Here is a 26,199-nt window from a genome sequence, read left to right as displayed (position 1 = left end):
GGCTGGTGTTGCGCGTGTCATAATGAACGAAGGGAAAACCACAGAGGCAATTTACATACAGGGAATTATTCCTTCTGCCCTAACTAATTAGCATAGCTCCACCCCTCCATGAAGACACATATACGATCTTACCGGACTTGTGGGCTGACTTAAGTACATGAGGGTTTATTAGCGCTGAGGAAGCGCCTCTAGCGAATGACTTCCAGCCAGTGTAACGCGAATTCCTGTCACAGGAATTCTGAGATCATATAAGTGTGACGTGGCAGTTCCTGATTGGTTCGTGTTGGGGAACCCCTTCTCGCTGCCGACGTGACGTAAATTCGCGCACGCGCACTGGTGAAGCGCGAGATTCGGCCCAAGGTTCTTATTATTATTTTTTTATTATTATTTTTGTATACAAGATCGAGGCTCGAACCATGATCGAGGCTCGAAATTCCATGCCCGAACCTCAGCGCAATCCAAGAGGATTCACTTGTTCTTCTTCGCGACAATCTACCTGGACTAAGGTATTTCATTGCCTACCCCCCATAAACGTAACAATTCTTTATACTCGTACAACCTGGGCCGTTGCACGTGTTCAAATCACGTGACCCATGTTAATTTGGCCATTGTTTTGAATTCATGAAATAACTGTAGAAGCTGATTCATGAGCCGCAGTCAATGAGGAAAACTTTTTGAAAATACAAAGTGTTTAAACCAAACTGCAATCAGGTAATCACAAATTATCAGGTAATTATAAATTACAAGGAAAATCTTCGAAACAATTATTTACTCAAGGTGAGATTTTTGGTGAATTTCTGCCATTAAATATGCTAAAGCAATTACAGGGGGAAAAATGAGAATGAAATATTGGATAACAGGAATGAATAAAAGTAAAAAGATAATGTTACACAACAAAGTGAAAATGAAAGTTGGTCATACCTGTTACTTTCCTCTGCAAACTCTAACTCCTTCTCCACGAGGCGGGAGGAAGAAGAGCAGCCAGACACTTTCACGGCAGTCTTGTTTCCATTTAGCTGCTCACCTTCCCAGGTATGGAGTTGGCTGCGCATCTCCAAAACCTCTCGCTCGTGTTTTTCTCGCTCCACAGACAAACTCCTACACAAGAATGGCACTGAATCTCACTCTGACGTTTTAAGTATAAACATCTTCAAAGCAGCAAATTTGAATGTTTTTCATTAGTCAACAAGCAGGTAATGATTGTAATGTGTGACAAAAGCATTTGAGAATCTTTAAAAAATTGGGAATACAACAGAATACGATTCAGAGGCAGAAGAACTTTGAAAATACTTTCAGATGGGTACACGGGACTGGTGGTGCCTGGGGAATTGAAGAAACTCAATTGCCATTCATGGCTGTGGCACTGGGCCAAGTGCCTGAAAAAGGGTTCCGAATCTCAATCCAAAAATGAACTTTTTTATTCATTACTGAAGAGATCAAACTTTACACTGTTATAGTTGAAGGAGGTTACATGTTAGAAATACCTGCAAAAAACATGTATAAATCAAAATTCACTGGTTGCAAAAGTATTCAGCCCCTTAAGTCAGTACTTGGTGGAATCACCTTTTGCAGTAATGATTGCTATTAGTCTTTTTGGGTTGTAGGTCTCTACCAGCTTTATACAGTGAGATGGTGAAATATTTGCCCATTCTTCATGTGAAAATTGCTCTAGTTCTGTCAAGTTCGATGGGGGTCGTCAATGGACTGCAATCTTCAAGTCTCGCCATAAATGTTCAATTGGGTTCAAGTTAGGACTTTGACTGGACCACTCAATAACATTAATTTTATTATTATTGAGCCACTCCATTCAGCCATTTCAGCCACTTATTGTCTATTATTATGACTTAGATGAAGATCTGATCACATTTTAAGTCAAATTTATGCAGAAATACATAAAATTCGAAAGGGTTCACAAAATTTCTCACCGCTGTACATGAAACAACAACCATCAGTACCACTACCACTCCAATACCTGGATGACCTACCTTTGTAACTCTGCACACAAAACCACGAGCATGTCATTTGTGTGATTTGTAGCTGTGCCACAGGCTCGCTGCTCGTCTTTTGAAGGCATAGGGGTGGATTGGGTTTCTATGAGTCGCACTGTCAGCCACCGCTTGTCCTCCTCAAGGTGGGAAAGCTGTTCTCTCAGGTGGGAGACTGTCAAGGAGGGAAAAGGGGACACGAAAGCGCATAGACGGAGACGTAAGGAGGCAGTGTTTCTAGTCAAAGGCTTAATGTTTCCCAAGCAGTAGTATTCTACCTATCTTCCAGGGCGGTACATGGATATGTCTCACAAATAGGGACTAAGGAACTCTAATTTGTAAAACTATTCAATATCATCACCATTCTTAAATTCCTCAAATTATAACAAAATCACTTGACATTCTGTCAGAGTAGTTGGCCATGGATGCTCAAATGAATGACTGCTCGATTTACTAGCCAAGTTAGTATACAACAACAACATGCATTTAAGGCCATTTTCCCTGCTAGAGCGGGGGTTAGCCTTGCGGTCCCCATGACAATCTTCTCCATCTTGCTCTATTTTCTGCATCTCTCCTTGTTAACCCCCTTGCCCGCATTTCTTCTTCGACCATCTTTAGCCAAGTCTTTCTCGGTCTTCCCCGTCCTCTACTTCCTTCTACATTCATTTCCATCACTCTTCTCAACCAGTCACTTTAATCCTTCCTCAACACATGACCAAACCATCTCAACCTGTTCCTCTTCACAACATCAATCACAGGCTCTATTCCCATCATTTTTTGCAATTCATCATTTGTCTTCCTCTCTCTCAACGATACTCCGCACATCCATCGAACTATTCACATTTCCACCCTTTCCAACCTTCGTTGCTGCTCTACGTTCATTACCCATGTCTCGCTCCCATAAATCATAACACTTCTCACACATGCAGCATACACCTTTCCCTTCAGCTTCAACGACACTCCCCTCCTTATCAGCACGCCACTCAGTTCCCGAAACTTCTTCCATGCACATCTCACTCTAGCAACCGTTACCGAGTCTGATCCACCTTCTCCATTCAGCATGTCTCCGAGGTAGCAAAATGTTTTCACACCTTCCAGCTTCACGAGGTCTCCAAGATCCAACTCAACATTTCCTCCATCTGCAGCTCCCTCTGCGCACACCTTACATTTGAATGTAGCTGCCACACTGGTTAATGACCCTCTCAGACCACTACATTTTTGATGAACCCACTAAGCGCACATTGTGCATTGAATGGAGTTCACTCCGACACCCTTCCTGCACACAGCACAGGGCCACTTCCCAGTTATTTCCACCTCACCACATGCTTTACCACTTGCCATCACCTTCGTCTTTCCGATATTCACCTTCAGACCTTTTGTCTCCACACATTCCTTCCACCTGTTCATCTTTTCCTTCAGTCCATCCATACTTTCCGCAATCAACACCAGATCATCTGCATACAACAACTCCCACGGTAAACCCTCCTTTACGTTCTGAGCCAGCACCTCCATCACAGCTACAAATAGTAGTGGACCTAGTACCGACCCCTGAGGCACTCCCACCTTCACTTCAAACTCACCACTGTTCCCGTCCTTACAGCTGTGCGCGCTCTTTTGTACATTGCCATCACTACTCTGATCAACCATTCCTCCACTCCTAACTTCCTCATTGCCCATGTCAATACTTTGCGTGGAACCCGATCAAATGCTTTCTCCAGATCAACAAACCCAAGAAACAACTTCTTCCTCTTCTCCATGTACTTCTCCTGCAACTACCTCACAATAAAAAGCACGTCTGTCGTTCCTCTTCCTGGCATAAATCCAAACTGCATTTCGTCGATCTTCACTTTCTTCCTTATCCTCCTCTCTAACACCCTTTCCAATACCTTCATTCCATGCTCCAATAACTTTATCGCTCGGTACGAGCCACACTCTAGAGTCTAGAGGGTCACCAGTAGTGTATATATGTTGCTTCTGGGACACTCTCATTTTCCCATTGACTTACATGTTCATTTTTCCCCTCCCTCATTGCCCCTAAACACCTCTATTTCTCTCACCCTGTTCTTTACGAACCTTCTAACCTTTTGACATGTTATCCTTATTCATTAGACCACTTAAACAATGGTCCTTCTGTGTGAACCTGTGATCCTTCTGACCTTATGGACCTTTTAACCTTTTACTCTTAATATCATCTGGTGAATCATCTTTGACCCACTCAAACAACGACCCTACAAATATTTGTTTATGCGTGGGAAATAATTTAATTCTCTTGCCACTCCCTTCACCATCTAATATATTAACAAAAAAGATGTTTGAGTTTGGTTCTTTATTAAGATATTTTAACTGAGCTAAGATAAAATGGTAAACCTCCCTCAATGTTCTTGTTTGAGTGCCTCCAGTGCCACATACCATTTTAAAATTAAAGTATGTATTTTCCTGGCAACCATCAAAGTTTTCCGTCCACTCAAAAATATTTCCATCTTTTTTACCCAATTCACCGGTATTTAAATTAATTCTCTTATTTGTTTTGTAAATTTTTTTACCAGTTGTCTTTTCAATTATACCTATTTGATATTTTTCACATTCGTTATGTTTACCATTTATATACCAAGGTTGATTACACCTCCACTCTTTAGTCTGGTTGGTACTTGGTTCTATCATTTATATAACTAGGACGTGCCTGTACGTGGGTGCCCGTTCCTTGCCAAAAAAAAAAAAAAAAATGTCTTCGCCCATGCATGCATGGGCGTGCCCATGGGCACATGGGCGTGCCCGTAAGTGCGTGATGTGACCGTACAATGAATGTATCGTCCCGACGCCGCAGCTCGGATGGCGCTGCAGTTAATCGGGCCTGTATCGGCAGAGTTATTATAAACGTGTACTACAATCGATCGTACCTTACAACAATCAACACAGATTGCAACGTCAAATAAATGAATACGCTCTCAAATGTGCCGTCCGAGGCAGCGTCTGCTCGCCACGTTCAGCATCAGTACGTCGTCACTATGACTATCCGTAAGTCCGGAAGTGACGTCCTCATTTGACTGTCCGGAAGGTCGCATATCGCAGTTACGATGAATCGCAAATTAGTTTTAATTAGTTTTAAAACATAGTTTAACGCCAACATAGCGCCAACATAGTTTGCCAAAGTGAAATAAATGAATACGCTCTCAAATGTGCCGTCCGAGGCAGAGTCTGTTCGCCACGTTCGGCACACGTGATAGCTCGCTGCTCTCTGAATGGTTGAATCGTTTTTTGGACATAGCTCGGTAACTACTTCTCCGATTAATATGAAACCTTGAAAAGGCACATCCTCGGGTACCCAGCAATATATCTGGCAAGTTTCAAGTATATCGGACCCGTGGTTGTCGAGAAACAGCGGTCACAGACAAACACACAGACAAACACACAGACAAACACACAGACACACATACAGAGATTACTGGAATTATAGATAGATAGTAAAAAGGCGGCGGTAGCCCATTAAAATCCCTAACCCCCCTTTTTAACTTATCACTTATATACTTGTATAACCATAAGGGAGACTATCAATTCCATTTTCTAAAATAAACCTCTTATCATCAAAAGCCCCCAATGCTTTCTTATTCACCTCTTCTGAATATAATTTATGTTTATAACTTCTTATTCCATTAATCTTTCTAAACTCTTCTTTCTTTGTTGTTAAACAGTTATAATAATCCTTAAAGTTTATTGTTTCTTTAATGACATTTTTCTTTATGCCTTTTAACTTCTTATCAGTTTTTTCAACGTTATTCACAATGTATTTATAAGCATAAGCCTTAGACCTCAATCCCACAAATTCACTCATGACATTTCCTCCTAATTCATCCTTAAACTTTCCAATCACCTTTTTATTTTTAGAAGAGAACAACTCACTCTCTGGACTGTAATTACTAGTGTCATAGATATTAATGTCCTTTTTCATGTCTGAATAAACATCATCAGTATTAATTTGCAAAATAAAACTATCTGTATCCATATAAAGTAGATGAACATCATTTTGATATTTCTTCCTCAAGTTATTATAAAAGTAATCATACATTAATGACTTTGATAAATCAAGAATTGATGTTCCAATATAAATAGGTTTGTCCATTTCAATACTCTCTTTAATCAAATGGATCGAATAAAAGTTCTCAGTAAAGACCTCAGCTCTAGTAAAACTCGGTCTATTAATTAATTTTGATGCTTGTTTCCAAGATGTTGATAGTCTGATATTTTGTCTTTTTCTCACATTTTCCATGGTCTTACCAAAGACCGCATTATTCATCAATTTATAAAAGTCTTTCTCAAAATCTGTTTTTGACTGTTCTTCTTTGTGTATTAAAATCAATGTACCCCTTCAACCAATGACTTTGATTGAACTTTAGAACCCTATGGATCTTCTCTACTCTTAGACCTTTTGATAAATATTGTCGCAAATTTCTTTGGTGTAGAACATAATTTTTCTTGTTATATAATGTAGTAAGTAATTTTTCTGTTGATTCACCTATATTAAATGATTGTTGATAATCACTTAACCACTCCTTCTTTGGACTTTCCTTTTCACAAGCAAATGGGAGATCTTTGTGTAGGTTATGAAGTTCCTCTGGATATTTCAAATCGACCTCAAAATAATAACCAACCTTTGAATCATCCAATTCTTTTTGTGTAGAGATACATACATCTTGTAAAACCTTTTTGTAATCTTTTTCCTTTACCCATCTAAGTTTTCCATAAGGAAGAGCCTGAGACATTGCCCAGCCATACAGGTTGTTCGCATCATAATACATCAAGTAGGAGCTCTCTACCGATGGATCATAATTTGGAATGTACTTGTTATTTGCTTTAGCATATCTCTTTGAACAGACTTGTGAAATTCCTCCTCTCTTTTCCTTTTCAATCATCAAAAGCATATCAACATCGGTTATCAAATCCAAATCTTGTTTTGTCATTTTTAACATCGCGCTCCAAGCCAATCCAGGAGCAGTGTAATAGTGAGCAGGATCCAATCCATATCCAGAATGACAGATTGTTCTGAAAGCCTCAAACACATCAGCCAACAAAAGCACATCCGTTTTGAGGTACAAATCGTGATACTCACCAAGATTCTTAATGTTATATTTTTTCCAAACATTTTGTGCGTGTACATAATCTTTATCAGATATATGACTATTATTTAATTTGTTATAGAAATTTTCTTTTAAAGGAAGTTGTGTTTCATTGAATCTCTCAAATGAGTCCATATAGTCATAGGGGTAAATTCCCTTTTGTGTTAGAAAATCTTTATCTAAAAAATACTCTGAAAGACATGGAAACTCTTTTAGATTTTGAACCAAGTTAGCCAATGGACTTGCCATGAATTTAAATGTATCAATAAATCTGATATGAGTAATAGGAGATGTGTGAATTGTTTTTGTGAATGAAATGTATTTCTGATCCGTGTTTGGAATTGCTGAGATACTTCCAGAAGTCTTTGAGAGTTCCTTGATAAATAGATGTGTATCATAATGAGCGTTGTTATGAAGAAAGACAGGAATGAAAGAGGGGAGTTGATAATTAATATTACAACTTTGATGAGCCGGACCTCTATATTTACCAGTGAGATGACAATGGTCTCTAACCTTTAGACCTTTACCAATTTTCTCCTCACAAATATGACAGACATTGTTTTTTATAAATTCCCTTTTTTCTTTACTTGTTAAGGACATTGGTTTATTGGTTTCTCTCATTATCTTGGTTAATCGAACACAGTCTTTTTCTAGTCGTTTCACAAACTCCTCTGGGGTATTTGAGCCTCTATACATCTCTAACTTGTTATATTTATCACCAACGGATGATTTGATATAATAACAAAAACCACAAGGAGTATGTTTTTGATATTTATTTGTGTATGATTCTTTTGGATCTGGAGAAGCAGAATCAATTTTTTCTAAAATACTTTCAAAATCAGCATATATAACAAATGGATGTTTTATTGTTTTCTTTTCATCTTTGAATGTGATCTTTGAGTCTTTTTTAGGCATGTTGATTACCGTTGATTTATGTTCACCACAATAATTTGAATGTTTATCTAATCTTTCTTGTGTATGGAAGAAGTTAAGACAACGCATACAAATATATATTTTATTTGTTCTTTTACATACTTGTGGTTTTATTAATTTTGTAATATCTTTGATGTATGTATAATGTGAATTTTCGTCTGAATTAAAATATAGAAGATTAATATGAGTTTGTTTACAATTGTCAGAAAGCTTTAAAACCTGAATGTTGTTTGTTTCTGTTAGACCATAAACATTAACTGATAAATTATTCAACTTTTCAAATTTAGGAATATCATTTAAAGTCATCGGAAACTTTAGATCTTTCGTATTTAATGTATTCTCATATTTTTTATAATGAGATACTCTTTCATCATGAAAATGTGGAGGATGTAAGTGTGCTAGAATAGACCAGAGAAAACATTTATTGTCTTTATTTTTGATATTGATAACTGCTTTTCTATTTTTGATAACACTGGGTAAATCAATGTAAGAAGAAGCTGTTAGAGGATCTGATTTAAGAATATGAATGTCTATGTAAATAATTTTTCCTATATTGAATCCACTTCCTACAATTGAATTATCCACATCTTGCTCTTGTTTAATAAGTTCATCATAGACTCCTGATGTTTTAAAATCTTGATATGAAGATATAAAGTGTGGCTCAGTTCTCATGTATGGTGTATCTATAACTCCTTCGTCCTTTGTCATTTCTAATTTTACTCCCATATAAAATTTAAGTGGTTTCATTTCTTTAAGTGTTTTTTCAATCAACGTTTGAACAGCAGGTTTAACTATTTCTACAGCATCAACTATAGACTCTGGTTCAGGAGGTTTGAAGTTAAAGACTCTTATTTTAATATGTCCTTTGAATGCACCATCAGAGTTTTTAATAGTAAACAATTTTGACAAGTGTTTGTTAGTTTTAAGATGGGCTTTAAACCCCTTCTTGAGGATGGTTGTTTTACAGACCTTACAATGTTTTGTTTTAGGTGGAAGAGGGGAAAGTTTGTTAAGAATGTTGTATGTATGTTTTGCGGTGAGAATATGTTGTTTATAATATTTTACTTCCTTCTCGCAAGTATCACAATAAACCATATTTTTGCGTGAGAAAACGTGGTGTTTTATATATATCACTGTGCTTAAAATAAAACACTTTTGAGCTTTACAGCTCCGTTTTATATATATCGCTGTGCTTAAATAAAACACTTTTGAGCTTTACAGCTCCGTTTTATATACATCGCTGTGCTTAAACTAAAACACTTTTTCACTCAGAATCATCGAAGTCATAACTATCACATGAATACTCAGAATCATACTCAGAGTCATCAATAAAGCTACTCTCATAACTATCATTTGAGCACAAACTATTAGTATCATAACTATCATCTGTGTTCAATGAAATACTATCATCACCATCGTCCGAGTTCAATGAAATACTATCATCACTATCGTCCGAGTTCAATGAAATAGTAAAATCTTCACTGCTGTAATGACTCATATTTAATTAGCAGAAAAAACCTTTCCATCTATACCAATATACTTTCTTTCATTAACGGATTCAATCTCTACATTTTTAATATCAAAAGTTATCTTTAAATAATCTCTAACTATCATAGAACGAAATGACATTTCACCAGAAATATTCACATCATTCATTTTACTTAGATCTACACCCTTTGGATTATTAAAGTAAATACAAATTTCTCCACGAGTATTGTTGATGGTCTTATCATTCTTTTTCAAAGTATCATGGTCAATCACTTTTTCAAGCTTTGAATAAATTGCCAGGAGTAGAGGAGAAACTTTTGTTAGATTTACTTTAATGGATGTCTTTCCAGGTATAGTTAGAGCTCTTCCTTTAAATGAAATAGAGGGGCTCATGTTATTTTCCATAACTGGTTTTACCCAAAAATTTCCATATTTATCTTTGTTCAATTTAACATCTTTGACATATTTTTCTATATCTTTCACCGAAGTAGAGATTGATTGAAATTTGTCTTTTGTGCTTTGAAACATTGTATTTATTAAGGAATAAACTTGCGTTTAGTTTAAGTAAAAATTTACCATATAAATATGATAAGTTCTGAAGGATATTTAGAATTTCCAGACTCTCCATATGATAAATTAGAGAATTGTCCGGCTTGTGATAGAATAGGGCTTAATAATGAGGGTTCATATAAACAATGTATTTTCTGTGATTTAATTTTAATTAATGATAATAAAAAATATAAAAATATATATAACTCTTTTAAATTAGAACCAAAAATGAATTACTTTACAAGATTAATAAGAGAGATGAATGTTAAGTATTGTGATGATAAATACACCATTTCTTTCAAGGGAAGAGACTATTTGCATTGAGGAAATGTATAAGGGTTTAATGATATTTATTATTCAAAATAATTTTAATGGAAATGTTAATACAAGATACTATATAAATAAAATAATGAATTATTTTGAAATTAAACCCGAACTCAGGATAAAATATAGTTTCTAAAATAGCTCAAAAAAAGTTAGATGACTTGTTTTCCAAATATATAAATGCATGATTTTTTACCCGTTTGGGAAAATAAGATAAAATTTAATAACCATAAAAACATTCCAAATTCATTGAGATGTCTAATAGTTGGTTCAAGCGAATGTGGAAAAACCTGTTTACTTTTAAAGATGCTCCTTGGTCCTAATTTTTTAGATTATGATAATTTAATAATTTTTACAAAGTCTAGTTTTCAACCCGAGTATCAACTACTCTCACAGGGTTTTAATGCAGGTCTTAAAAAGGAAGACATTATCGGTTTATTTAAACTTCAAAACAAACTAAATGATTATAATATTGAAGATATAATACAATTATTTTGTGATACACAGAAATCAAAATCGAAACCAAAACCCATAACTTGTATTCTCAGTGATAATACGGATGATATACCTTCACCTCAAGATTTAGATAAATCAAAAAAGAACCTCGTCATCTTTGATGATTGTGTTAATGAGAGAAACCAAACAGTAATGGATAGCTACTATACAAGAGGGAGACATTCTTCTTGTAATTGTATATATCTTAGTCAATCATATTTTCAACACCCTCGACGCTCAATAAGAAACAATGCCAATACTTTTATTTTATTTAAGTTAAATTCAATAGATGTAAATAATTTTTGGAGAGATAATTGCTCTACGTTATGTAGTAAAAAAGAATTTGAAAATTATATGAAACACACGATTGAAAAATATAAATATATTGTTGTGAAACAAGATGAGATATTAAAGGATGTATTTTTATTTTAAACATAATTACATATATAAATGATAACTATTATTATATATTAATCTTGTGGGTAAATCTGCTTCAGGAAAGAACTTTCATAAATCTAAACTCTTGAATAGTAAAAATGAAAAGATTGTAAGTTTTTTTTAAAAACACCCTATGATTCGTTTTGTGAGTACTACAACCAGAGCAAAGCGACCAGGAGAAGTAGAAGGGAAAGATTATTACTACATTTCAATGGAGGAACATATGCGATTGAGGAACGAAGGTCAAATATTTGAGGAGGTCTCTCTTGGTTCTACAAAATATTCACATTGTAAGAGTGAGTTAAATAAAGTAAAATCTAATGGTCTTGGGATTTTAGAAACTAATCCTGAAGGAATGAGACAAATTATTAAACAATTGTGTGGTGATGGAGTTAAGATTTTATCATTCGGTTTTGATATCGATGAGGAGACAACGCAAACGTATGAAAAGCAGAGATACAAGTATTAGTGAAGAAGAAATAACAACTCGTATTAATACCAATAAAGAATTTGATGAAATATTTAAAGAAAAGGATTTATTTCAACACATTTACTATAATGACAAAGAAAAGGAAAATTTTCCCATTGACCTTTACAATTCATTAAATGATATTTTTCAATACTAAATGAATGCCGAAGAAAGAGAAAGAAAGTTTAAGGAACATCAACAATTAGTTTCAAAAGTTGTTAAACAACAGGAAGAGATAAAGAAGAAACGGAGACAGAAACTAACTGGTGAAGAAGCCTTTGAAAGAAAACAAGAGAAATTCTTTAAACCGCTTTTAAAAACTCAACACCCTACAGTTCCCACGGTAGAATTTACTCCGAAAAAACTTCAAATGCTCAAAGATTTTAGTCAGATAACAAAACATGAACTTGGAAAATTAGAATATAATGATGAAGAATTATTTCAGAAACTTGAGGAGGTAAATCAACCCCCTAATTATGTAGTGGAAGCTCTTCAAAACAATGAATATTTGGCAGATTCAAAAACCAGAGCAGGTCTCATTCCAACAGAAGAACCAGCAGTGTTCCATCTTGTGAAAGAAAAGGTATTGATATTTAATGATGAATTGATGTTCTTGAGTTCTACTCAACCAAATGTTAAATTAACAAAGTGGACATCTCTCTGACCATCCTCAGGGAGCCTGCTCAGCGTCGACGAGTCTGGCATTTCACTCAGGCCAACTGGCACGGTCTTCAAGCAGCCATCAATCATCTGGACTGGTCTCCCATCTCTACCACCTCTGACATCAACTCATCCTGGGAATTCTTCCAAAGTAAATTGCTCTCTCTCATGCACAGATTTATCCCATCTCGTCTTCAGTTGTCATACCCTTCCTCCCGTCCATGGTACACGGAATCTTGTGGTGAGGCTGTTGCCCAGAAACAACTTGCCTTCGTCTCCTGGAAAGCAAATCCAACGGAAGGAAATCTCATTTCCTTTCACAAAGCCCGAAACAAGTGTGTGTCCACCCTCAGGAGAGCCAGGAAACAATATCTCTCCATTCTCAAGACCGAACTCTCTTATCTGTCTCCCTCTTCCAAATCCTGGTGGCGTCTGGTCAAATCCGTTTCTGGTGTTTGTTCCCCCTCCATCCCCTCCCTTACCTCAAACGGCTACACAGCTGACTCCGCACGTGAAAAAGCTGAATGCCTCAACTCTGTGTTTGCCTCTAAATCTTGTGTCCCAAACCCATCCCTCTCTGTACCCACCATACCCAGTCGTACCCTGCTGCTCCTGGACTCCGTGTCCTTTCCTCCTGACAAGGTGGAAAAGTTTCTGTCAACCCTCGACTCTGATTCTGCAACTGGACCCGACGGCATAAGCCCACGGGTCCTAAAATCCTGCTCTACTGCTCTATCTCACCCTCTCTCTGTTCTCTTCACCCTCTCTTTTGCTCAAGGTCAACTGCCATCTGCTTGGAAATCAGCCAACATCACCGCTTTGCACAAAAAAGGTGCAAAAACAGATCCTAGCAACTACAGACCAATCAGCCTTCTCCCAATTATCAGCAAAGTCATGGAATCCATCATTGCTTCGGATATGAAATCTTTCCTCTTCTCCAATGGCTTGATCTCTGATCATCAATTTGGTTTCAGACCAGGTCACTCTACTCTGGACATGCTGCTTCTGCTGTCTCAACAATGGATGGAGGTCCTCAATACCAAACAGGAAATTAGAGCTGTCTCCCTCGACATATCACGTGCCTTCGACACGGTCTGGCACCCCGCTCTGCTCACCAAACTCTCCTCCTTTGGTATCCATGGAAATCTCCACGCATGGCTGGCGGACTTCCTCTCTAGTCGTCGTCAACGTGTGGCCCTGAATGGGTTTCTCTCATCTCCTCTTCCTGTTCAGGCTGGAGTTCCCCAAGGCAGTGTTCTGGGCCCCGTGCTTTTTCTGCTCTTCATCAATGATCTCTCTGACTCTCTCGAAAATCCTCTCTATCTCTTTGCTGATGACTCCACTCTCTGCCGCTCCATTCCTCTTCCCTCAGATCGGCAGTCTGCTGCCTCCTCACTCTCTGAAGACCTGGACAAAATCACAGACTGGTCAAACAAGTGGAACATGTCTTTCAATCCTGACAAATCTCACACTCTTACTATGTCTCTCCGAAAAGATCGACTGGACAACCCTCCCATCTACTTTCTCAACAATCCTCTCCAAGAAGTTCTGTCGCTCAAGATTTTGGGTCTCACTATCTGCCATGATCTTTCTTGGGAAAACCACATTTCCAAGCTGGCCTCCAAAGCCAGTCGCCGACTGGGCATCCTCCGTCGTGCGAAGTCCTTCCTCGGCACACCTGAGCTCCTCACCACATACAAGGCTTTCATCCGCAGCTCAATGGAATACTGTTCTCCCCTATGGGCCGGTGCTCCTGCCTCACACCTAGCTCGGCTTCACGCTGTTGAAACCAAAGCTTTCAGAATTATTGGAATCTCCCGCGATGAAGCTATCTCTGAGGGCCTTTCACTCACTCACCGCAGGCAGGTCGGTGGTCTTTCTGTCTTCTACCGACTCCTCTCCGGCCTTGCACCCCCAGCTCTCTCTGTGCTCTGTCCCCCAAATATTCCTACAGGTCGCACAAGATCTGCCAGCAACCCTCTGATGGTTAAACTGCCGAAATCTCGGCTCTCTGCTCACCTTCACTCTTTCATTCCTCTTTTCTCCCGCCTCTGGAACAAACTCCCTCACTCCCTTCAATCCCACTCCTCCCTCCAGGTCTTTAAAACAGCTGTTCACCACCATCTCTTATCTTCCCCCATCCAAAACCTTGATCTTTTCTACCCCCGCTAATTCACCCCAGATCCACCTTGTTTGAAATTCCAACTTCTTTCCTGGAAGTCCTGGCAGTGTCCATATGTTTTATACCTCTCCCACCGCCCCCTTCCCACGCCCCCCCCCCCCCCTCCAAAGCCCTCGCCCTCTCTCAGATCTCTCGATGTCTCCATGTCTCTCGGTCCCTGCTCTCAAATGTTGTGTTTGTGTCCTTCCCCCTCTCTCCCCATCTTGTCTACCGCTCCCTATGTTATATGTTTTATGTGTCGGTTTGTCTTTCTGTGTGATTAATGTTCGCTCTTTCACGAGCCTCGATCTTGTATACAAAAAAAAAAACAAAAAAACAAACAAAAAAAACTCCAAGATTAATGTTTCTTCTAACAAACCCCGGATTCAGCGGTTCAAAATATTTTGAGGAACCACTTGATATGGAAAGAGAGGAAGATAGGGTATATATTGAGTTGCTAAATGCACTTGATTATGGAGTTTCTGTTGCTGGTAAAAGTAAGAAGAATGAGAAGGAGAAACATATTATTGATGCTTTAAGTAAGCTTGGTTCGGGTGTTAGTTTTCTTCCAAATGACCCATCACAATTAGTTAATAGGCTATTATTGTTGTTAGGTAGTAAGAAGGCTGGAAACAACAATTGTTTTAATGAATCCTCAGCCATTTTAGATCAGTTGATGAATATGAAAATAATTAATAAATGTCAATACAAAGATATTTTATTCGATATTAAATAAGATGAGAAGCACAATTCTTAGTTTTAATTTCACAACGAGCGATTACACAGCTTCATTCCCTTACCCACTACAACTTGACCCCCTTACCTCATATGAGGCATCTTTATTTTCGATGGAAACTTATAATACCTTGTTTAATATCACAGAGAAAAACAACAAGTTTAGTTATAATCCAGGAAGTGGATATAAAACTATAACCGTTTCACCTGGAGCTTACGAGATTTCTCAAATATATTCAGAAGTCTCTCGCCTTATGAAAGAAAAAGGTGATGAACCAAAAAATATTGTAATAGATATTCAAAAACACACTTCAAAATCAACTATTAAACTTAAAAATAATTATAAAGTTGATTTCACGATTGAAAATTCGTTTAGAGAGCTATTGGGTTTCTCTTCAAAAAAGATTGAAAATAACGGGACGTTTTACAGTGATAATGTTATCCAAATATCCTCCGGTATAAATTCAGTATTAATTCATTGTGATTTGATTGATGGTGCTTATAACGATGGAATAAGAACAAATACAATATTTTCATTCAGTGCATACTCAACCCCGATTGGTTATAAATTTAATATGGAACCAAAAAATCTTGTCTATTTACCTGTGTCAGGAAAAACCATATACAGAGTAAATTTTAGGATAACCGACCAAGATAATCGTATGATATCCTTTAATGATGAAATTATATCCATCAGAATTCACCTACGTGAAGTTTTTCAATAAATAAATAATGGTTATTGTGAGAAAACACGAGTTGGGAAAATATAAAATAATTACAGGGGAGGGCATGTACCTTTCACCATACTATAAGGGTGAAGGTATGTTTCTTAGGAGAGGATACTATAAACCTAAGAGACAACGAGGTGTAGGTCATCAATTTCGAAATAAAGGAGATGGGATAATTGATACTCTAATGGGTATTGGTTCAACCATCCTTAAACATAAAGACCTAATTGGTTCAACTGCTTCTGCCGTGGGCTCCGTTGCGGGTGCTATAAAGAGTATAAAAGATGCTCAAAATGAGTCTCATAAATTACAAGCAATCAAAGAAATAAAAAAAGGTAAAACTCAACTATCTTCACAAGAACGACAAAAAATCATTAAAATACTTGGGTCAGGGTTTCAACGATTTTAATACTATATAAATACAAGTATGGAAGCGATTGATAGTATCTATGATTTGGATGATACAATTATCATTTCAAACTCCACGAAAAAGGAAGACTATTTTAAGGTAAATGCTATAACAGGAACAGACTGGAATTCAAACGGAACAAAAAGTTTTGAAATAAATAATCAACAAACTTACTTGAATATAACTGATAGTTTCTTGCTGTGTAAATTTAAATTCACTAAGGCTGCGAATAATACTAATGCTACACTCGTAAATGATTTCTTCTGGAAAATGTTTGATAGTGTTCGCCTGTATATTGGAACACAAGAGGTTGAAGCGGTTGATTATGTCTCTGCTACATCTGAAATGATGAAATTTACACTATATTCGTTTGGTGATAGAATGGGTAAGGGAGCTGTTGAAGGTTTTATTCCTGATATGTCAACGGGTACAAACACAGACCCTGGTTATAGTCAAAGGAAGGCAATGTATAATGATGACACAAAACCAGAGAATAGTTTTACCGTAGCAGTACCTCTGAAAGGTATATTTGGATTTTGTGATTATGACAAAGTTTTGTATGGTCTTAAAATTAGATTTCAACTACAAAGGAATGATAATGTAAATAGGTTGCTTTTTGGGGTTGAAAATGCTTTTGGAGACAACAATAAATTTGTTATTAATGATTTGTGTTGGTATATCAGTGAATATACTCCTAATCTTAAAACAGAAGAGATGTTAAATAGAAGACTTAACTCAAAGAAACCGCTAAATGTATCATACCTTAAAAGAAGATGTCAACACGTTAAACTGGAACACACTACCTACACTTGGAATTTGGGTGTTCTTCAAGGAAAGCCACGATACCTCTGGCTCATTTTTAAAAAACCAGATGGAGAGGACGGTACTAATAAGAATAATGCGCTGAGTGATAATGCTAAGGTGAAACAACTTCGGGTTTCTCTTGATGGCACATTTTATCCGCGAGATAGATTGGAAATTGATTGGGAAAAAAATGATTATGCGGAAGCCTACAAGTCTTACCAAAAGGTGTGTGAAAGCAACGGTAATAATGATCCTATTTTGGATATGGTTGCGTTTCAAAAACTTTATACAATCTATGCAATTGACCTGAGTTCTCAAAAGGAAACTATAAAGTCTAATCGAGTGGATACTTCTCTATACATTGAAAGAGGGGAGAGTGAAGAGGTTAATGCATATTGTTTGCTTTTGGAGGAAACAGAATTACAGATTAATACAGATAATGGTGTTATGATTAATATCACATAGGTTTTTTCTCATAAATAAATGGTTGGGGTATATGTTAATCAAATCAATCTTAATAAATTAACATCTTGTATTCAAAATCAAAAGCCTTGTATTATTAATGTTAATACAATTCAAAGAAAAGGAGCTGTAAGAATTGATGTTTTACTCACACACACACAAGTAAAAACACTAAATGATGTTGGATCACTTAAAATTAAAATGATGAAACCTATGTTAAAGAAATATTCAATAGACGAGTCAAGAGGAGGATTTCTCCCGTTTCTAATTCCTTTATTTGCTGGTTTAAGTGCGGCGGGAGCATTGACTGGTGGTATTTCAGCAGCGGTAAAAACTGCTAACGAAAGGAAGGCACAACTAAAAGCTCAAAAAGAATTGGAAAGACATAACAAGGAGTTGGAGAAACAAATTAGTGGAAGTGGTGTAATTGTAGATTTTGCTCAAAACCTTGAAAGTCTACCTGATAAAGCTAGATTGTTGGTTGGAGATATGCTTTCCTCTATCGCTCAAGCGGGTGTTAAACTAACTAAACGGGGTAATGGATTGTATCTTTCTCATAAATAAATGGATAAATGGTTTAAACAATTTGGAAAGAATACAACGTCAAATATAGAACTAGCTAAGTATTGTAAAACACTAAAAATTGATAATGTGGTTATTTGTATGAGAGATGAATTAATACATATAAATAAGAATACAAAGAATATTATTATGAATTTAGACACACAGAATGGTTCTCATTGGGTTTGTATTCATAATAGTCAGGATAAATATTATTTTGATAGTTATGGTATGCCACCACCTGTTGAAGTAATACAATTCTTACAGAATGGTGTTTATCAAACATTTCAAGTTCAAGAAATTAATTCTAAATGTTGTGGTCAATTATGTTTATATGTATTATTTCAACTCAACAATAATGAAAATTTTTATGATATCATTTTTAATCTAATATAAATGACTTATGTTGGAAAAGATGGTTCTATCTTTGGAAAATCCTCTCAGGATATTGATTTATCAAATTATTATACAAAGGCACAGGCTGAACGACAAAAATATAGTGTAAGTAAAAATATTAATATGAAGAATACTTATAAATTAATCAATTATCCAAACCCTACAGATGCGAATGACTTAATTAGATTAAGTGATTTATCACAATATATATTTTTAAAGAAAACAGCACGTTTTGTTAAACAAGTAAAATTTACAACCACAACACCTGGTTATACTGACCATACACCTTTCCTCATTGAATTTAACTACCTGCTTACAATTGAATTTTATAAAGAAGGACATATAGTTAATATGCGAATTAATAAATGGGGGTATGATATGCCTGATTTAGGGTATAATTGGTCTTTTTCAATAAACATAGAAGACCTACATGATTTTAATCAGTCTCGTAAAGAAGAATATTATCCACTTGGTGAGGATAAGGATTTATGTGGAAGTACAATTAATAAACAACAAATACATGGTTTTAAGAAAAGAAAAATATATGATAGTATAGCGATGGTTAGCATGACAAAGAAGGAAGGTCATGAGATAAGGATAGAAAGCCAAGGAATACAAACCAATTTGGTAGTGGGAAGATGGGGTGGTATTACCTGTCATAATATTAATCTCACATATATTTCTGATACATAAATGGCAGGAAGAAGACTACAAGAGAATTATAATTTTTGTATTCAAGGATACCTACAGGAAAAGGGTGCTCGGTATTACATACCTTATGATTTGGAGCATATACATGGGAATTTTGTCATTAAAAACTGGCCTTATACTGATATTGTTAAACCCACAAATAGAGACTTGTTTAAAATATTGAATAAAAATGAACTTCTCAAAGTTATGAAATATAAAACTCTTTTAGAAATCGTCAACAAATCTTATTGGTATCCTATTATGAGAAAAATAATTATAGATACAAGAATATCTCAAAATCCAGATGAGTATATGTATAATATTCTTTGGGGTTCAAACTCAAGGGTAGCAAGGGATGAGGAAGGAGTTGAAGAAGAGAAGGAGGAAAGAGAGAAAAAGGAGAAGGAGGAAAGGGAGAGGGAGGAGAAGGAGGAGAGGGAGAAAAAGGAGGAGGAGAGGGAGAAAAAGGAGAAGGAGGAAAGAGAGAAAAAGAAGGAGGAGAGGGAGAAAAAGGAGAAGGAGGAAAGGGAGCAAAGAGAGAGGGAGGAAAAATATAAAAAGATGGAAATCAGTGAGATTCGTAAAAGATTGAGTGTATTACAGCAAATAAATCAATCTCAACACACCGAAGAGGAAATTAAAGAATTAACAACTCTTATGAAGATAATGGTTTCAAAAATAACGTCAATGTCTTCAATTTCAGGGAGGAGATTTAAACGTGAAAGTGGTGAAGAAGAAGAAGAAGAAGGAAAAGATTATGTGATTGATGATGTTGGTGTCATTGACTTTAGTTAGTTTTTATTTGTAAATAAATGGAGGAGAGAGTGAAGGCATTCCTTAGGATTCTTTATGTTTTAAAAATTAAGATAGAAATGTATATGTTAAAAACCAAAAAGGTTTTGATACTCTGTCGGAATTTTTCTGATAAATAAATATGAGTTATTGTCTCAAATGTAAAAAGAAAACTAAATCTAAAAATATCTCTTATGTTAAAGCTAAAAATAATAGAGTTTATCAAAAAGGAATATGTCAAGTGTGTGGCTCTAAAAAGTGCCAATTCATCTCACCTAAAAGAGGAGGAGATATACAAAAGTTTCTGTCAGGAAGTAAATTTACAACAACTGGAATTCCAGGGGAATTACACCTTCCAGGGTATTCTTTCTGTGGTCCAGGAACAAACCTGGATAAAAGATTAGATGAGGCTGACAATCCTAAACCTTGGTCTAAACCTACAAATAGGGTTGACGAAGTGTGTATGAAGCATGATATTGCTTATGGGAAAACCACTACGTTGACTGAAAAACATAAAGCCGACAGCGAAATGTTGTATAATTTGTCTTTGATACAAAATCCAACGTTGAGAGAGAAAGTTGATAGGTTTATTGTGAGAAATTTGATAAATGCTAAATTGAAACTTGGTCTTGGTTATTCCTCAAAAAACTATTAGGCTCTAATGATGTCATCAAGACTGAGGAGCTTTTGGCTGAAGAATTACACAAACCTATAATCACAAAGTTTAAAAGAAGGAAGGTTTATTCTAAATACACTGACCACATATGGTCCGCTGATTTAATTGAATTGAATAATGACAGGGGATACAGGTATGCTTTAACCGTTATTGATTTGAGGAGTAGATTTGCCTGGGTTGTCCCTTTAAAAAATAAAAGGGGTGATACTTTAATGTTAGCCTTTAAGCTAATATTTGATCGGGATAAAAGGAAACCAAAGAAGTTATGGACTGATGAGGGAACAGAGTTCTATAACAAAATATTCATGAAATTTCTTAAGGGGAAGGGTATTAAATTATACAGCACCTTTAATGAAGGAAAGGCAGTTGTTATTGAGCGTTTTAATCGTACTTTAAAAGAGAAATTATATAAAAAATTCACACAACTCGGTTCTCAAAAATGGGTGTATTTAATTCAGGATATTGTAGATAATTACAATAATACAGTTCATTCATCAACAAAATCAAAACCATTGGAAACATTTACAAAATTAGAATATGAAAAGGAGATTAATTTGAGAAAGCCCAAGTTTAAAGTTGGTGATATTGTAAGAATATACAAATGGAAAAGTCATTTTGAGAAAGGTTATACACAAAAATGGACTCGTGAATTATTTAAAATCATTGATGTAATGGATACAGTCCCTTGGACCTACAAATTATATGATTTAAATGGAGAAGAAATCTTGGGTTCATTTTACTCGCAAGAATTACAAAAAACACAAGTAAGCAGATAATACCCTTGAAAATAATAAATAAATAAATAAAATGTAATGGGGATACGTTTTTAAATCTGTGAACCCCAAACACAGAATCCCACAACTTTTTAGTTGGGGCTTAACTTTTGTGTGTGTATAATGGGGATACGTTTTTAAATCTGTGAACCCCAAACACAGAATCCCACAACTTTTCAGTTGGGGCTTAACTTTTGTGTGTGTGTGTATGTGTGAGTGAGTCATAATAATATACAAACCCTAACCCAACCCCATCCCTAACCCAACCCCATCCCTAACCCAACCCCATCCCTAACCCAAACCCATCCCTAACCCAAACCCATCCCTATCCCAACCCCATCCCTAACCCAACCCATCCCTAACCCAACCCCATCCCTAACCCAACCCCATCCCTAACCCAATCCCATCCCTAACCCAACCCCATCCCTAACCCTAACCCAACCCTAACCCAACCCCATCCCTAACCCAACCCATCCCTAATCCTCACATTCAAAATCCCAACCCTAACCCAATCCCATCCCATCCCTAACCCAACCCCAACCCTCACATTCAAAATCCCAACCCTAACCCAACCCCATCCCTAACCCAACCCCATCCCTAACCCTCACATTCAAAATCCCACCCAAACCCTAACATAATCTTTCTTTTCTTCTTTTTTTAAATACGTATTTCTTTTTTCTTTTTTTTCCTCTTCCTCCAATTCTGTCTTTCAAGGCTTTCAAGTTTGAAGAAGTAGAAATGGGAAGAAAGAATTTTCCAGCATTTTCTTCCTCGAACTTTCTTGATATTGCTTAAATCAAGCGTCATTAAATAAAGAACATTGTTCATTGCTTTAGAATCCAAAGAGTCTCCAAAAGGAACCCCACAGGTAGAGTCTCCAAAATAAAACCAACTTTCCAAGTTCCCAAGGTATAACCACATTCCTGTTGAGCCTCCAAGATAGGTATCACATTCCGAGTCATCAAAACAAAACCCCCATTCCGAGTCTCCAAAAATATAACCATCTTTCCAAGTCCCCAAGGTAGAACCACAATTTTCAGAAATATTGGGGGTTTCCGTGATAAGTCTCACATAGTATAACTGCGGACCATCAGGGAAAACTTCCCTTTCCCAATTTTTTAGGGTTTCTATGATGTGTCTCACATAGTATAACTGCGGACCATCAGGGAGAATTCCCATTTCACAATTTTTTAGGGTTTCTATGATGTGTCTCACATAGTATAACTGCGGACCATCAGGGAGAACTCTCCTTGCCCAATTTTTTAGGGTTTCTATGATGTGTCTCACATAGTATAACTGCGGACCATCAGGGAGAATTCCCGTTTCCCAATTTTTTAGGGTTTCTATGATGTGTCTCACATAGTATAACTGCGGACCATCAGGGAGAACTCCCCTTTCCCAATTTTCAGAAATTTGCGGGTCTCCAATGTATGACTTGTATTCTGGCTCATCAAGGTAGAACTTGTTCAGTGGGTTTTGTTTTGATAACTCACAACAAGTATCATCATGGTAAAACTCTTTTTCAGGATTTTGTGGATCTCCAAGGTATAACTCTTTGGCTGGGTCATCAAGGTAGAACTCGTTCTGGGGGTCTTGGTTGTTCAAAATGTCTTCAAACAAAAAAATAACTTCATCCCAAGTTGTGTTAAAAGCAGAATTTTCATTTCGTATCTCAGATACAATTTCCTGTGAAAGAAAATAACAATGTATTAATTTAATACAATATTTTTATTTGTATAAATCAAGCTCTATGAATATTAAAATAAACTTTGTTAACTCTTACACGAGTCTCATCTAAAAAAAAAAATTAAAATAAATAATTAAATAAATAAATAATTAAATAAATAAATAAATAAATAAATAAACAAACTTACCTCCATTGATAAGAGGTTCGAGTCCAGTTCATCAATCTGAAGGTTGAGTTCTACACAGGTAGTAGGACTCCAAGGAATAGCAAAGTTATCCCATTCCATTTCAGCATAGTAGTCCATTCTCAAGTGAAGCAGAAAGCGTGTTTGAAAAAGCCTGTGTGGTCGGTGCCTTTTATAAGGACTGGGTGTGTCATTTCCTGTGGAAATTCCTTGGGCGTGTCTTAACTGGAAATGATGTGATGGAAATTCCCTGAAAATGATGTAATGTATTACCTGGAAATGATACAATGCTGAAGAGTTTATAAAGTGGGTGGGACTTAACAAAGTGGGTGGGGCTTAGCAGAAGTGGGCGGGGAGTAGTAAAAAAAGTGGGCGTGGCTTAACAAAAAGTGGGCGGGCTTAGTAAAAAGGTGGGCGTTGCTTACCAAAAAGTGGACGGAGCTTAACAAAAAGTGGGCAGAGCCTACCAAAAAGTGTGTGGAACTGGAGGCGCTCAAACAAGAACATTGAGGGAGGTTTACCATTTTATCTTAGCTCAGTTAAAATATCTTAATAAAGAACCAAACTCAAACATCTTTTTTGTTAATATATTAGATGGTGAAGGGAGTGGCAAGAGAATTAAATTATTTCCCACGCATAAACAAATATTTGTAGGGTCGTTGTTTGAGTGGGTCAAAGATGATTCACCAGATGATATTAAGAGTAAAAGGTTAAAAGGTCCATAAGGTCAGAAGGATCACAGGTTCACACAGAAGGACCATTGTTTAAGTGGTCTAATGAATAAGGATAACATGTCAAAAGGTTAGAAGGTTCGTAAAGAACAGGGTGAGAGAAATAGAGGTGTTTAGGGGCAATGAGGGAGGGGAAAAATGAACATGTAAGTCAATGGGAAAATGAGAGTGTCCCAGAAGCAACATATATACACTACTGTCACCTTTCCCCTTGTATAGAGGGACGAGGGTACTCAGTTCCCAATCCACTGGAATGCGGCCTTCTTTCACCACCAGATTACAGATCTCTGTCATTCTCTTCACACCCCAACTTCCTGCTGCCTTCAACATATCTCCCACAACTCCCGTCGGCCCTCCCACTTTTCCACTCTTCATTGCTTTTATCGCTTCCTCAACTTCCTTCTCAGTTATCTTCTCTGCCGGTCTGGGTTACTCTCTGGGTTACTCTCTATTATACTAGCCAAGTTAGTAGTTACTAGTACTCTAGCCAAGTTAGTATGCCTCAGTGTATAAACACCAATGAGATGATGCTCAGAATTAAGGTACTGTATTTGTCTGAAATTAGAGGTTATATGCACCATATGACTAGAAAACTAGAAAGAGCAATCGGAGATTGTAAACCCTCACCTGGACTTGTTTTGTGTGCTGTATTTATTGTCGCAAATAAATGGAACGATTTACTAAATGAAAGGTCATTAATTGATTGCAAATGAAATGACTAAATGGTCTATAGGTCTGAAAAGGTATGGGAAGGTATGGGAATATTTGGAAAGTGGCTAAAGCGTCGTCAAAGGGGTCTAAAGGGTGTAATTTAAGGTCAAAAGGGTCAGAATTGTCTAAACGGTATTAAAAGGTCAAAGGCATATAAATGGTATTGAAAAGCCATCTAAAGGTCTGAAAGGGTCTAAACTTGAAAGGGTCTATGGGATTTAAAGGGTCTACTGGATCTAAAAGGTCTATAGCGGTCGAAAGGGTACGTTCCAACAGTACGTAATTAATAGACATACTCACATTGCAATAGTACGTAATTAATAGACATACTCACGTTACAATAGTACATAATATTAATGGACATACTCACGTTACAATAGTACGTAATTAATAGACGTGCTCACATTGCAATGGTACGTAATTAATGGACATACTCACGTGACAATCGTACGTAATTAATAGACGCGCTCAGGTACCATTATTACCATGTACCATTATCGTTATCATCATTATTGTTGTCATTATTATCATCACTATCATTATTATGGATCATTATCATTATCATTATTATCATTATATACCATTATCATTATCGTTATCATCATTATCATCATCATCTCGCGGTTTGGAATGTTTTTCCTTTTCATTTCTTTTCTCTTCCTGACGGAAGTACGGGCATTTCCTTAAATTTGCGATTCTTTCGCTTTCCTGCGCGTTTGGGCACGCTATGGCGATTTCTTTACCAAACTCCGAAGCCGTTCGCTTTGGACCAAACCATTTCATGTAAATAGAGGGGGGGGGGATTGTCACCGTACTCGCAAGCCGTTCGCTTTGGACCAAACCATTTCATGTAAATAGAGGGGGGGGATATAATTTTAGATATAGATATAGTACGGGCATGCCCTAGTTATAATAATTATCACTATATTCCATTTTAATAATCCGTATCATTATGTTCATCATCATTACCATTATTATTTCAATAGAATGTAATCAATATACACTGTACTCATGTTCTATGTGGACAAACAAACAAACGGAGTTTCCTTTTGTGTCCATCTTGTCCACCCCGTACATACATGTTTTACGTCCTGTTTTGGCTCTATTACATCCTGGTCTGTTCAGTGTGCTTACTCTTCCACGAGGCTCGACTATGTATACAACTATATATATATATATATTTATATATATATAGATACTGTATATATATATATATATATATATATATATATATATATATATATATA

The 26,199-nt window shown here is 36.5% G+C and overlaps 2 protein-coding genes across 2 annotated transcripts in view; one reads left to right on the top strand and one right to left on the bottom strand.

The window, feature by feature from the left end:
• The window catches only part of CEP89 (centrosomal protein 89), a 211,511-nt gene that overhangs the window by 62,656 nt on the left and 122,656 nt on the right, over nucleotides 1–26,199 (bottom strand). The window contains exons 12-13 of the mRNA XM_068127073.2: nucleotides 1,986–2,160; nucleotides 922–1,098 (exon numbers count right to left, since the gene is read on the bottom strand). Of these exons, the coding sequence (XP_067983174.2) occupies nucleotides 922–1,098; nucleotides 1,986–2,160 (352 nt within the window). The remainder of the gene's footprint in view (nucleotides 1–921; nucleotides 1,099–1,985; nucleotides 2,161–26,199) is intronic.
• LOC137434252 (E3 ubiquitin-protein ligase RNF182-like) overlaps nucleotides 1–26,199 on the top strand; it is a 142,511-nt gene that overhangs the window by 55,014 nt on the left and 61,298 nt on the right. The gene's annotated exons all lie outside the window — the stretch shown is intronic.

The sequence above is a fragment of the Myxine glutinosa genome, chromosome 10 (genome assembly GCF_964187855.1).
Source record: "Myxine glutinosa chromosome 10, kmMyxGlut1.1, whole genome shotgun sequence".
In the NCBI taxonomy this organism is placed as follows: Eukaryota; Metazoa; Chordata; class Myxini; order Myxiniformes; family Myxinidae; genus Myxine; species Myxine glutinosa.
The sequence above is the reverse complement of the archived record's forward strand: the minus strand, read 5'-3'. Positions and strand labels throughout refer to the sequence as shown.